Source organism: Xyrauchen texanus, chromosome 41, assembly GCF_025860055.1.
Source record: "Xyrauchen texanus isolate HMW12.3.18 chromosome 41, RBS_HiC_50CHRs, whole genome shotgun sequence".
In the NCBI taxonomy this organism is placed as follows: Eukaryota; Metazoa; Chordata; class Actinopteri; order Cypriniformes; family Catostomidae; genus Xyrauchen; species Xyrauchen texanus.
In genome coordinates this window covers 6,252,877-6,266,914 of record NC_068316.1, presented here as the reverse complement: position 1 = coordinate 6,266,914, position 14,038 = coordinate 6,252,877, and the positions used below count along the sequence as shown (strand labels likewise).

General features: G+C 43.6%; 1 protein-coding gene across 1 annotated transcript in view; it reads right to left on the bottom strand.

Moving 5' to 3' along the window:
- The window catches only part of dnah5l (dynein, axonemal, heavy chain 5 like), a 95,929-nt gene that overhangs the window by 55,647 nt on the left and 26,244 nt on the right, over positions 1-14,038 (bottom strand). Inside the window, exons 14-19 of the mRNA XM_052113512.1 lie at positions 13,208-13,321; positions 9,125-9,326; positions 8,938-9,033; positions 8,445-8,618; positions 6,937-7,026; positions 6,653-6,808 (exon numbers count right to left, since the gene is read on the bottom strand). Of these exons, the coding sequence (XP_051969472.1) occupies positions 6,653-6,808; positions 6,937-7,026; positions 8,445-8,618; positions 8,938-9,033; positions 9,125-9,326; positions 13,208-13,321 (832 nt within the window). The remainder of the gene's footprint in view (positions 1-6,652; positions 6,809-6,936; positions 7,027-8,444; positions 8,619-8,937; positions 9,034-9,124; positions 9,327-13,207; positions 13,322-14,038) is intronic.

Sequence of the window (14,038 nt, the reverse complement as noted above, 5' to 3'; positions counted from 1 at the left end):
AAGAAGTAACATTTTTAAGAAAGAGTCTCGAAACCCCTGTGTTCGGTTCCATTCTATTGCGCTCAATCTCGCAAGAATGAGTCCTGTCTAAACGGACCATTATGATCTTACAATTTGGATTGTATACATTTTAATGGTAATACTTTACAATAAAGTTGAATTTATTATCATTAGTTAACAACATTAGTTAACATGAACTAACAACGAACAAAACTTACTATGCATTTATCAATCTTAGTTAATGTCAGGGGTGTAAAGTAACAAATTACAAATACTCACCTCCTTGCCTCTAATTTTAAGAAACATATCAAGGTAAATTTCATATTTCTTTTTACTAGATTCTGTGTTTATAACGTAGTCTGTAATTTAGCTATCTATTACTGAGAATATTGGGTTGATGTGTGAAATTAAGGCAATATTGATGATAAATTATTAAGTAATTTTCTATACTTAGCCTATGATCTACATCTAGACCAGGGGTGTTCATGACATCGATCACGATAACAAGACAACCACTGGTTGGTTGATCTACATAAAATATAAAAGATTGACTTTTTATTTCCGGGCGTCTGTAGCTGTAAGCTTTTTGATTGTCAGGCGGCTAATGTTTGTGCGCTAATGCGCCTAAATGGTCAAATATACTTCATAAATCCACCAATGCCTGTCTTGATGAGGCAATAATGTAAACGCAATCGGTTTGGTCTAAAGTGAATGTAAACAGTTGGACAAAAAGCATATATGCATCAAAATGTCGGACATGTAACAGTGAGCACTGTCTAGTAGGCTCTGTCATAAAAAGCCCATTAACCAAACAACAATAACAAGGAAACGAGAAAACGAATCAGTTACCTTAAGTAACCTCGGTTCTCTCTAGAAGAGGGAACGAGTATTGCGTAAGCTAGCTTACGCTACGGGAAAGATTCATCTTTTCTGAGATATTGAAGCCAAAAAATTTTGTATCCATTGTCAACGCAGTGCAGCAACTGCATACCTTGAGCGGGCTAGCTAGCGAGCTCATTGGTTGCTCTGCGGCAACTGCTGCAGCCTATAGACGAACTTGAGTGAACTTGCGTCCAATGACGGCGCTCGCGCCGTCACTGTATCAAAGCCCGCCAGAATGGGCGTGGCTAGAGTGCATATAAGCGTAAGTTCGTAGGCTGGAACCCTGGTTTTCATTGAATGAAGCGAAAATCGCTCGTGGCGCGAGCACGGCCGGCTACGCAATACTCGTTCCCTCTTCTAGAGAGAACCGAGGTTACGCAAGGTAACCGATTCGTTCTCTTACGAGAGGTTCTCTCGTATTGCGTAAGCTAGCTTACGCTACGGGAACCCATTGTCAACGCCGTGCGCGCCAAGCATCCACTGCATGAGCCCCGGGGGTGGGGGGATCCGGGGGAGCCCTTGTGAGTGGGGAAATAATATTTGGCCGGCAAGAGTGCGGGCCAGTGTGTGTGTAATACATAAGCACATAGCGGTGCCGCTCTGTGTGGAATGTGTCCCATCAGTGCAGCTCACCAGGGGAGCTGTAGCGTATTAAACCGCTAGTAGTTTTGCCTGGAGGGCGGGCACTTCCAGATTGTAAAATCTGACAAAGGTGGAGGGGGAAGCCCAGCCCGCTGCCACACATATGTAGTGAATGGAAATCCCGCTGGACCATGCCCACGAGGAGGCCATGCCTCTAGTGGAGTGAGCCCTAATGCCTAATGGGCATGGTAGGTCTTTTGACGCGTACGTGGCAGCAATAGCGTCCACTATCCATCTAGACAGTGTCTGTTTCGAGGCGGCAAAACCTTTGGTGCGCCCTCCGAACGAAACGAAAAGCTGCTCAGAGCGTCTGAAAGAGGCGGAGCGCGCAGTGTACAATCTCAGTGCTCTGACTGGGCAAAGGAGATTGGCGTCGCGTTCGCTATCGGATGCTGGCAGCGCCGATAGGGAAATGATTTGTGCTCTGAAAAGAGTACCGATCACCTTGGGGACATAGCCGTGTCTAGGCTTTAAAATGACCTTGGAGTCACTTGGTCCAAACTCAAGACACGCAGCGCTGACAGACAGCGCGTGAAGGTCTCCCACACGTTTAACTGATGACAGGGCAGTCAGAAAAACGGTTTTGAGTGAAAGGTATTTCAAATCCACGGATTGAAGCGGTTCGAAAGGGGGGGCTTTCATAGCTTCGAGAACTACGGAAAGATCCCAGATAGGAACCGATGGGAGCGCGGGGTTCATCCTTCTAGCTCCCTGAGGAAGCGGATGACCAGCTAGTTTTTTCCCAGTGATTGGCCGTGCAGGGGTTCAGCGAACGCCGCGACGGCCGCCACGCATACTTTGGCGTGGATGGGGATCTGCCCTTATCCAGCAGCTCTTGTAAAAACACGAGCAGCGACGACACCCCACATGTCCGTGGGTCCAGGTCTCTGTCGGTGCACCTTTTTGAAAACACAGACCATTTGGACGCATAGAGTCTTCTCGTGGAAGGGGCTCTAGCGTGTATGATAGTGTTTATTACTCCTGGCGGCGACGGGTAGTCGTTGATCACCCACGCGTGCAGCGCCAGCTCTGGGTGGGGATGCCAGATCGTGCCGTGAGCTTGAGAGAGAGATCTGCTCTCACTGGAATGGGCCACGGGGCTGTCAGTGACAACTGCGTAAGCTCCGGGAACCATGTCTGATTCTCCCAGGCGGGGCTATGAGGAGCACCGAGTGACGCGCTTCCCTGATCCTCTGCATTACCTGTGGCAATAGCGAGACGGGAGGGAAGGCGTAAAGCGGGCGGTTGGGCCAGTCCTGGGCCAGCGCGTCCTCGCTTCGAGAAAAATACTGGGCAGTGAGAGTTCTCTTCTGACGCAAAGAGGTCTATCTCTGCTCTGCCGAATATGCTCCATAACTTCTGGACTGTTTGAGCATGCAGGGACCATTCCCTGGGGAAATATTGTCTCTGGACAGTCTGTCTGGGCCGTCGTTCAGGTGGCCTGGAACATGCGTCGCCCTCAGCGGCGCCAGGTGGCACTGGGACCAACTCAGTATGCGTTTTGTCAGATGGAAGAGGTTCCTGGATCTGACACCGCCCTGACGGTTTAGATAGGATACCACAGATCTGTTGTCCGAACGGACCAGGACGTGGTGACCCTGAATGACCGGGAGGAAGCGCACGAGCACGTACTCGACCGCTATTATTTCCAGACAATTTTTGTGAAGGAGCTTTTACTGAACTGACCATAGGCCAAAAACCGGAGAGCCCTCGCAGACCGCGCCCCAACCCGTGTTGGACGCGTCTGTCGAGATGACTTTTCAGCGAGATACAGCTCCCATCGTCACTCCCCGCTGATACCATTCAGCCACTACCCAGGGCTGCAGAGCTGAGATACAGGTCTGAGTCACTCTGATCGGATGGCGGCACGTGGCCCAAGCCCGGCGAGACGCGCGGGTGTTTAGCCAATGCTGAAGCAGGCGCATGCGCAGTAAACCCAGCTGTGGGGATCGGTTCCTGGCCGAGAGAGGCGCATTCCACGATTTAGAAAGCTTGGCGTGGAGTTCCAGCAGGAAGGGAGCGCCCGGGCCGCGGGAGCCGCGCGGCGACGGCTCTGAAGAAAGCAGCCGTCGAGTCTGTTGGGAGCCTGCTCAGAGGGCGGTGACCACTCGAGCCCGAGGCGGTCGATGGCCTGTGTGAGGAGGTGCGTTAGTTCTTCCTCGACTCCGGCGCGGGTCCTGCTGGATTCCTGGGCCGAGGAGGAGGCTTGGGAGCCTGACCACTCCTCGCTGTCCGAAGCCATGATGGAACAGCAGCCCTTATCCTCCGCCTCGTCATCCGAGATGGCAACAGTGCGGCCGCTCGGTGGCAACTGCGCGTCCCAGGGGGGCGGGGAGGGTGAAAGCGAGGCTCGATGGAGAGGCTCTGGCGAGGTAGTTGCTTCTAACACCGGTTCCGGCAGCCTTTGGGAGCGGCGCTTCTTTCTGCACGGCGAAAAAAAAAGGCGGCGCGGTGGCTTCGGTTTTGAGTGCTTCGAGTCGAGCCCGCAGGGTCGACATCGGAAGCTCCTCGCAGAGGTCGCATCCGCCATCAGCGAGGGCGAGCTCTGCATGTTCCAGTCCCAGGCAGAGAGCGCAGATGAGGTGGCGGTCTCCGGCGCTGAGAGGGGCACGGCATGAGGCGCATGTGGTGCGAGGCATCTTAAAAAAGACGCTCGTTGCTCTTTTTGTGAAGTTCGCTGAGGAACTTGCTTGCTCTAAAAAGGATACATCGCCGGATGGCTGAAGGTGGCGAAGACGGCCGGCTTCTTCGAGCGCTGTCCAAGCTTGCTAGATGCCCCTCGAACAGCGACGCGGCTTCTGCAGTTCAGAGATGCGAAGAGCTTCGCTGAATAGATGAAAATCAGGGTTCCAGCCTACGAACTTACGCTTATATGCACTCTAGCCACGGCCATTCTGGCGGGCTTTGATACAGTGACGGTGCGAGCGCCTGTCATTGGACGCAAGTTCACTCAAGTTCGTCTATAGGCTGCAGCAGTTGCCGCAGAGCAACCAATGAGCTCGCTAGCTAGCCCGCTCAAGGTATGCAGTTGCTGCACTGCGTTGACAATGGATGTATTGAGTAGCTTGAGTAGCTTTAAAAGTATTAATGTAATAGAATAAAACAGTGACATTTTTAATAATACTATTTTTTATTAATATTATTAGTTTTTTAATATTGTTAGTTTTTCTCCATGTTGTAGAGAGTGTGTTAATTTGTAAAATAAATTACCAGGAAAGTAGAGATGTTAAAATTATTTATAATTATACTTAGCCTTTATCAAGTTTTTCCTAATGCCTGATAGAAAAGTATCAACATTTGCAGTGCAATACTTCAGGCAGAACATTCTACCAGTCACAAACTTCAGAAAATTGTACATCGTGCATTTGAATGAGGACACAGCTATTTCTGGGCTTAAAAAATACAAGAACTAAATCAATATGGAACATTGTATCTCAAAAGGAGTACAATGTGGCCCCCCCATGTGCTACTCAAAAATGAAAATTCTCTCATCATTTACTCAGCCTCAAGTCTTCACAGATGTGTATTACTTTCTTCAGCAGAACACAAATTAAGATTTTTAGAAGAATATTTCAGTTTTGTAGGTCCATACAATACAACTGAATGGATGCCAAAATGTTGACGCTCCAAAAAGCACATAAAGGCAGTATAAATTAATCCATATGACTCCAGTGTTTTAATCCATGACTTCTGAAGTGATATGATAGGTGTGGGTGAGAAACAGATCAATTTCATTTTTGCGAGTCCATTTTGCCCAGTAGATGGTAATATGCATGAAGAATGTGAATCACCAAAAACAAAAAAAGAAGATAGTGAAAGTTAAAGTGGAGATTGACTGAGCAGGGAGGAGAATTTACAGTAAAAATTGACTTAAATATTGATCTGTTTCTCACCCAACCTATCATATCTGTACTGAAGACATGGATGTAACCACTGGAGGCTACTTTTATGCTGATTTATGTGATTTTTGGAGCTTCAAAATTTTGGCCCCCATTCACTTGCATTGTATGGACCAAACGAGCTGAGATATTCTTCTAAAAATCTTATTTGTATTCTACTGAAGAAAGAAAGTCATACATATCTGGGATGGCATAAGGGTGACCAAATGATGAGCACATTTTCATTTTTGTGTGAATTATGCCTTTATAGCCCGATGTGGCCCCTGTACCAAACAACTGCTCTACCGCTTCTATTGTGCGGGACATGACATGCCAAGTGACCCTGCATTTTTTGTGTTATTTTTTGCATTCCTTGCATTGTTTTGAACATGTTTTATGCATAATAATAACTCTCTTAGTCGGCATTAAGGGAAATTTAGAACCTACACATAAACTGATTTTAATGTAATTGTTTCATACATTATGATATTGGAAATAACTTTTTCATCTTTTAATTTCTGTAATCATGTTGACCTTTTATTTCTTTTTTTTTTTAATCAGATTTATGTATTCTTTACAATATCATAGAAGTGATGTATTTTAAAAGCTGTCAATCACTAACACCTATAAAATACCTATATTTTTTATTCTTTCTGGCAAACAGCCATAAAAGGGAATGTAAATTATGGTATGTGTGCTACATTTATAAATTGCATCATAGGTAGAGTTTTTATTATAAACGGGCATAGCTTTTGCAACTCAGTACTCAATACTCACTATTAATGAGTACTTTTAAATGAGCTACTCTTTTACTCTTACTTGAGTAGTTTTTAGGGCATGTACTTTTACTCTACTCAAACTAAATTTTTACGAAGTAACAGTACTTTTACATGAGTATTATTTTTCAGTACTCTTTCCACCCCTGGTTAATGTTAATTTTAACATTTACAAATACATTTTTTAAATCAAATGTTGTATTTGTTAACATTAGTTAATACACCATGAACTAACAATGAACAATTACATTTTTATTAACCAACATTAACAAAGATTAATAAATTGAATAACAAATATATTGTTAATTGTTAGTTCAAGATGCCTAATGCAATAACTAATGTTAACGAATGGAACCTTATTGTAAAGTGTTACCATTTTCATTTATTTAAAAAAATATATATTTTAAAACACAAGTGCAGTCATGTTGCCATTTGGCTTAAAATTATTGAAACTATTGAAAAGCAGATAGAAACCTTGGTTTCTGGATGTCTGACCAGCAGTGACGCATTAAGACCTTGTAGTTTCAGTTCCACACCCTGAAACCAACTATTGTGATACACTACTTCATACTTCACCAGCGCAGCAGCCAGTTGATTGTATGCCCGAATAATCTTCTTCATATCTGGCTTCTAAAGGTTAAGGTGGAAGAAATTTAGTGTCTATATGCATGCTTTTTTTAGGAATAAACTCCAGTGATGTCAAAATAAGCAGTTTTGGATGACACTGAGTTTGACAATCCTGCAATCTTGTAAATTACCTGCTTAATGTCCACTTTGTCGTTCAGGATAAACATTGGTTCTTCAATTCTTTTTAACAGATAGCGTGACCACAAAATTTTCCCAGCCACCTGCAAAAGAAAAATGTGTATAAAACAATATTAGTAGTTTAGTCCCAGTAATAGTGGGCATGTTTCTATTCTCAATAATTAACTTAAATATGTAATATTCAAAGGTTCTCAACTTAGTGGTTCAAGATTCAAAAATGGGTTTGTTCTGAAAAAACTAACAAAAACAATGCTAAATGCAAATAATAAAAAGCAACTAACAATTTAATAGCACTTTAAAGTGATGAGAAAACTTCCTTTATCTTTTGTTGTTGCAATCAAAGTTTAAATACATCCAATAAAGCAACAAGTAGTATATTTTTTGCTTAATGTTTGTTCCATGTTCCATGCAGTAAATTGCACTTCAGTTCAATTGTAAATGTTCCTATTCCTAAATGATCCTGTCATGTTAATAATTTTGCATAGTTTTGGGTCAATACTATTCTTGGAAAAATAAACAAATATCAAGGGCTGATTTACTTTCGTATGATATACAGCTATGGTATTGTGTTGGGTCCATACCTGTCAACACTCCCGTTTTTCCCGGGAGTCTCCCGTATTTCACACCCATCTCCCGCCCCCCTCCCATTTTGTTATTTCTCCTGGGAAAATCCCATAATTTTGTATGGCCCAAACCACGTTATATGAATAATCACATCAATATATTATTCCAAGGTTGTCCAGTTGCCAGATCTTTTATTAAACGCATCCTACTCACACAATCAACGCAAATCATACAAATTTCAACCCATTTGTGACCTCAACCTGGCAACCTACAACCATTTGCGCTGTTGATATTAGCACAGGTAGTAAACGTGGGAAGTTGAATCAAGCGTCACTGGTAGATGGGAGGAGAAGACTAGGTGGTTCTATGGTGAAAAAACTAAATATACATGTGTAACGACCTTCTCAAGGAGGACAGGGAAACTGGGGATCTGGCACAAGGTAAGTCTTTTAATGGTTCTTTATAATGTGCAACCATACACACACACACACACGTAAGCACAGGAACGCTGAGTTGCTGCACGTCCGTCTCCCTCTGCTCTGTGGCTGCTGGCTTTTTATCCGCTCTCCTCGCTCTACTGTAATTAGAGACAGGTGTTAGACATAATTTAGCTCAGGTGAGAGCGCCCTTACCGCTTTTCTCTCCCGTACGAGCGCTTGACCACGCCCCCGCTGCCACAACATGTAAATTTAACAACAGCTGAACAGAACGCCTTTTGCAATGTGTGTCGCACTGATATTAATAACAGACACAGTGGAGACAATGACATTATGCAGCACATTAAATCAAAGTGGCACAATTTGTATGTATTTATCCTCCCTCTGTTGGGTCGCCACTTCATGTCCAATGTAAAACCTGGTTCTTGGAACAAAACCAGTGGTTCTTAGAACCACTGCAATGGTACTTTAATCTGCTACACAAATTTTTTGTAACTTACCGGAGGCATGTTACGCCGAATAGGGGGGTCGTTCCTCTCACTTTGGTAGTGGTTGCGCACAAAATCAAGGTCTTTACTGTACCGCTCAAGAACAACCATATACTTCTGACTGATGTCTACTTGTTTGCCCACACCGTTCTCAAACTTAGACAACAGTTCAAGGATCTGCAGAGTCTGTGGGTGCAGTAAATGTTTACTGAAAATTAAAAGTACTTGAACACGTCTTTGCTTTAAAATACAATATTAAACCAACTGACATTTATAAAACAAAATTATTATCACAAACACACTTTTCAAGCAAAACATTTAATTTGAAATATATGTTATGTTTCAAAAGACAAAACAATAGATATATTGTTCAAAATGAAGACAACAAGCATTTAGTCATCCAACCAACCAATCAAACAATCAGCCCATTCAGACATTCATTCCAAGCACGCCATTATATAATCCCCTATTTTTTATTTAATTTAGGTGACTAAAATGGCCTTACAGTGAGTGGACGTTGAAGCCAGTTGTCAATCAGTGCCTCAAGAGAGTGACGGAGTACCTGGATTTGACTTTTGAAATCTGTGTAGTCACTGTCAAACTGAAAGAGACAAATCCTGACATATAAGATGTTGTTGAGCTCAAACAAATGAAAGACAAAACAACTGAGACAGAAAGAGTTCTTTCTGTACCTCTACTTTGCGATGGTCAAGGACATTGTAGGTCTTAGATTTGATGTTGGTCACAATCGCTTGGTAGCTCATGCATATCTTTTCAATACCCTCTACTTTCATGAACTGCAGGCTTGAGAAATCTTCAAGAGTTGTGGCCATGTCTTCTATTTTCTCCAGACGTTTGCAGAATTTGTCAAACTTTCCAAAGATATAATTTTCACTATTGTTTTGAAACAGAAGACAGTTTTATCTAACCACTTAACAATATAATGTCCTTATCCTTGAAGTATAAGCTTAAAGGTGCTGTAAGCCATTTTATCATGGAAAGGCATGCATCCCTTGCTGTAATGATATTAATGAAATAAGTGTCCTGAGATATCTCACCATCCTCTGTGACAGCTTTGTAGGGGCTTTGTAAACAGCAAACAAAAAATGTGTCCGCGGACCAAAGACACTGATGCTTTTCACCTGTCAATTATTTTGCTCATTCTCATGTTATTGTTGTTGCAGTGAATTATTGAGGCTCACTTCCATTTATAAGTCATGTTGTTAATAACAGTTATCTTTTGAGGGCGCAATTTGATGCTGGTCTCAATAAAGCTCATTTGTTATCTTTGGGGTTCTGGAGTTTTGGAACGAGGCGGCGTGGCTAATTCAAAGGCTTAGTCTCGTAAAATGGCTGAAATCGCTTACAGCACTTTTAACTGAATGTGAAACATTCTTTACTCAAATGTCTAAACCACTTAAAGGCTAAAGGTTAAGAATTCTGAAAAATTATTAATCCCAAACATCTAAGTTTTCAATTATTGGAAATCAAGTTTATTTATCTCCCTGTGACCACAAACAATTTACACAGTATAAAAAAAAAAATTGACAGAAGAAAAAATATGTAATTTTACTTAAAGTCAACATGGTGTTTGAAGCTTATGTTCCCTTTACAAAAAGCTTCACTATGATGCTGCGCTGCTAAGCGCTACAGGGAACAACCCTAGTTGTGACCGAGCTGAATAATGTGTGCAACACGTCAATGAACATTGACCGGAATTTATAGCCTCGGCTGATGTAATCATTAGATGCACCTGCGGCCAGGCTATAAATGGATACGTCACCAGGTGTCGTCAGAAACTCTTTTTTCAGAGCGATTCTGTTTCTGACTGAAAGCCTAGCCCTTTTTACCTGCACATTCACAATGCATGATGTAGCACTGGCTCCTTGCGACTCCGGGGCATCTGCATTCTGAATTATGTAGACGACTGGCTGATCCTAGCGCAGTTCCAGGAACTGGCAGTTCAGCACAGGGACATCGTCTTAGCTCATCTGTTTCTCTGGGGTTGAGGCTCAACGCCAAGAAAAGCGTCCTCTCTCCCACTCAGAACACTGTCTATCGGAGCATCGTATGGAGTTCAATCACAATGCGGCACAACTGTCTCCCGCTAGGATTGAGTCCATTCAGATCACCCTGAGCAAAGTCAGGCTAGGTCAAGGTTGGACTGTCATCAGTATCAACGATTTCCAGGTCTCAGGGCGACAGCGTCTATGGTGATCACTCTGGACCGTCTGCTCATGAGACCGTTTTTGTTGTGGCCAAAAGCCAGGGGATTTCTTCCAAGGGGCAAAACCCCTAGGCTAAAAAGGGTTACGCGCCTCAGGCTTCGTTCCCTTTCTATGTGGTTCAGACCCCGGTTTTCTGCCTTGGGTCCCACTCTAGGTGTGTTTAGTTGCGCAGGCTGCTAATGACAGACGCCTCCCTGACGGGCGGGGTAGCGGCCTTAAGTGGTCGTCCAGCTTAAGGGGATAGGAGGGTCGTCAGCTCGGTTGTCTCAGTCACTGTCTCGGGTTGATGGCTGTATTTCTGGCCCTGAAATACCTCCTCCTGAGGCTGCCATGTCTTGGTGCGGGTGGACAATACAGTGGTAGCCTCTTACATAAATCATCAAGAAGACCCACGTTCTTGTCAGCTGTATTTCTGACACGTCGGGTTCTCCTTAGGGCCCAGGGCAAGCTCCTGTCACTCAGGTCAGTTATATCCCTGGATGCCCGTATATGGGAGCAGATTTACGGTCCAGACAGAAAATACCAACGGGGGAGTTAAGAACTCCACGCTAAGGTAGTAGTTGCCCAGAGTTCGCCAGCAAGGGTTTTTGCCTCTTACTGATAGCACCACGCTGGCCGAACAGGGCTTGGTTCTTGGAGCTAATCTCTTCCCTCGACGGCTCGCCTTGAGCGATTCCGAACAGGAAGGATCTTCTGTCTCAGGCACAGGGCAATATTTCATCCCCGCCCCAAATTGTGGAATCTTTCATGTTTGGCCCCTAAGGGTACCAACTGAGGGACACAGGGCTCTCTCCTGAGGTTATCGAGACCTTTTTAAATGCCGGGCTTTTTCCACTTGGAACAAGTTTGGGTGAGATCTTAGGGCAGAAGAGGACATCTTCGCCTCTATGAATAGCGCAATGTCTCCTCTACTTCTCCCTGAAATCACCAAGCCCCCTTGGGTCTGGACGTTAAGACACATACATGACCCAGAATGCGTCTGTATGCGTTTCTTTCCCCGGTTTCTCTGCTCCCGGGAGTCTTGGCAATGTTCACCTGCAAGGGTCTTGCCTCCTATTAATGGCGCTGCGCTGGCCGAACAGGATATGTTTCTCGGAGTTAATTCCTCTTCTCGACGGCTCGCCTTGGGTGATTCCGAACAGGGAGGACCTTCTCATCCTTGGCCCGAATTGTGAAACCTTTCATGTCTGGCCCCTAAGGGTACCAAATGAGGTTCACAGGGTTTTTTCTTGAGGTTATCGAGACCATTTCAAGTGCTAGTGCTCCCTCCACTTGGAACTGATATTGGTAGATTTTACAGGGCAGAAGAGGACCTCTTCGCCTCTGTTGATAGCGCAATGTCTCCTCTACTTCTCCCCGAGTTTTTATGACAAGTTTGTGTTGCGATAGGGTTCTCTTCGCACACATTCATCGAACTTTATGGGTTAGATTCTTTGCTACTCCGGACTCTTATGTCCTTGAGTCGACATCTCAGCCCATGCCTAAACAAGTTTGTGATGCGGCAGGCTGGTCCTCTCCGCTCACATTCATCAGTTTTTATGACAAGTTTGTGTTGCGATAGGGTTCTCTTCACACACATTCATCGAACTTTATGGGTTAGATGCTTTGCTACTCCGGGCTCTAATGCCCTTGAGTCGACATCTCAGCTCATGCCTGAACAAGTTTGTGATGCGGCAGGCTGGTCCTCTCCGCTCACATTCATCAGTTTTTATGACAAGTTTGTGTTGCGATCGGGTTCTCTTCGCACACATTCATCGAACTTTATGGGTTAGATGCTTTGCTACTCCGGGCTCTTATGTCCTTGAGTCGACATCTCAGCCCATGCCTAAACAAGTTTGTGATGCGGCAGGCTGGTCCTCTCCGCACACATTCATCAAAATGTAATGGTTTAGATGTTTATGCTACTCCAGGCTCTTATGCCCTTGAGTCGACATCTCAAGCTCATGTCTGAGACCTCTCACATTTTTTGTGAGTACACTGCACAACCGTAGGGGTCCGGACAGCCCCAAGTGCGGCGGCGTGGGTATTGCGTTCCCCCTAGTACTTAGCAGCACAGCATCATAGTGAAGCTTTTTGTAAAGGGAACGTCTCGGGTTACATGTGTAACCCTTGTTCCCTGAAAAAAGCGGAACGAGTACGGACTGCTCTTCAAAAAGAAGTATCTGACGACACCTGGTGACGTATCCATTTATAGCCTGGCCGCAGGTGCATCTAATGATTACATCAGCCAAGGCTATAAATTCCGGTCAATGTTCATTGATGTGTTGCACACATTATTCAGCTCGGTCACAACTAGGGTTGTTCCCCGTAGCGCTTAGCAGCGCAGCATCTCGTTCCACTTTTTTCATGGAACAATGGTTACACATGTAACCCGAGACATTTCTTACTTAATGTGATGCATTTCTGAATAAAAATGTATTCAATAAAAGGGAGGATTTTTTTCTACTGGGAATCGATTAATGATCATTTGGTAAAAATAGGTCTAGGAACGTATTAAATTGGCTACTTTTTGATTTAATGTTGACTTTGAAGTTATGGCTTACAGACCTAACTTCCAATTGCCGTTTGTCCTGCTGTAGTCTCTCCTTCATTGAGTGAAAGCACTGCTGGTACTTCTGGTTTAACTGAACACATTCTGTGATCCTCTCGAGCAGTTCTTTTCTAAATGGGAATACAGACCAATGTATTTCTTACAGCATATTCAAACTCAGGCCCCTTCACCCCTGGCATTAACATGCGTTTTGTATGCGCTTACTATTTGGATATTCTTTAGCTTGATTGCATTTATACCTTTCATTTCAATGCATTTCTAGTGTGATCGGATACAGAAAACGGAACTTCCATACTATATTTCTTTAGAGGTTTCAATACTTAACTAATATATTCTCATTTACAAAATTTTAAAAACACTGTCAGATAATTCAAATGCTGTCTGTCGTTTTGACAGATAAAAAAATAAGATATAATAAAGTAAAAATAAAGAAATTAAAAGGTCTTGTCTTTTATGTTTTCCGAATAAGAAACATTCACACAGTAAAGGAATAGGGATTAAAAGTGAAGAAAAATATAGAAAATACTCAAAACTCACTGAGTGAAAATTTGGGGAGAGAAACAAAAGATTCAAGTGTTTTCCAAATGTTAAAACAAGATGACCAGATCAAAAGAACGCAACTTTTGTCTTTTTCACATTGTAAGAGCATAAAAAAAGTCAAGAATCCATAACAAAACATTTTAAAAGCAGTTGATTGTAGCACAACCATGTTACATATACTTTTTACATTTACACATTAGTCAAACGTGATCAGAATACGTCTCTGTCCACCTCTAAATGTGGTTTCAATATGATTACGATGCATCTTGGGTGGATTAACGCCTGGC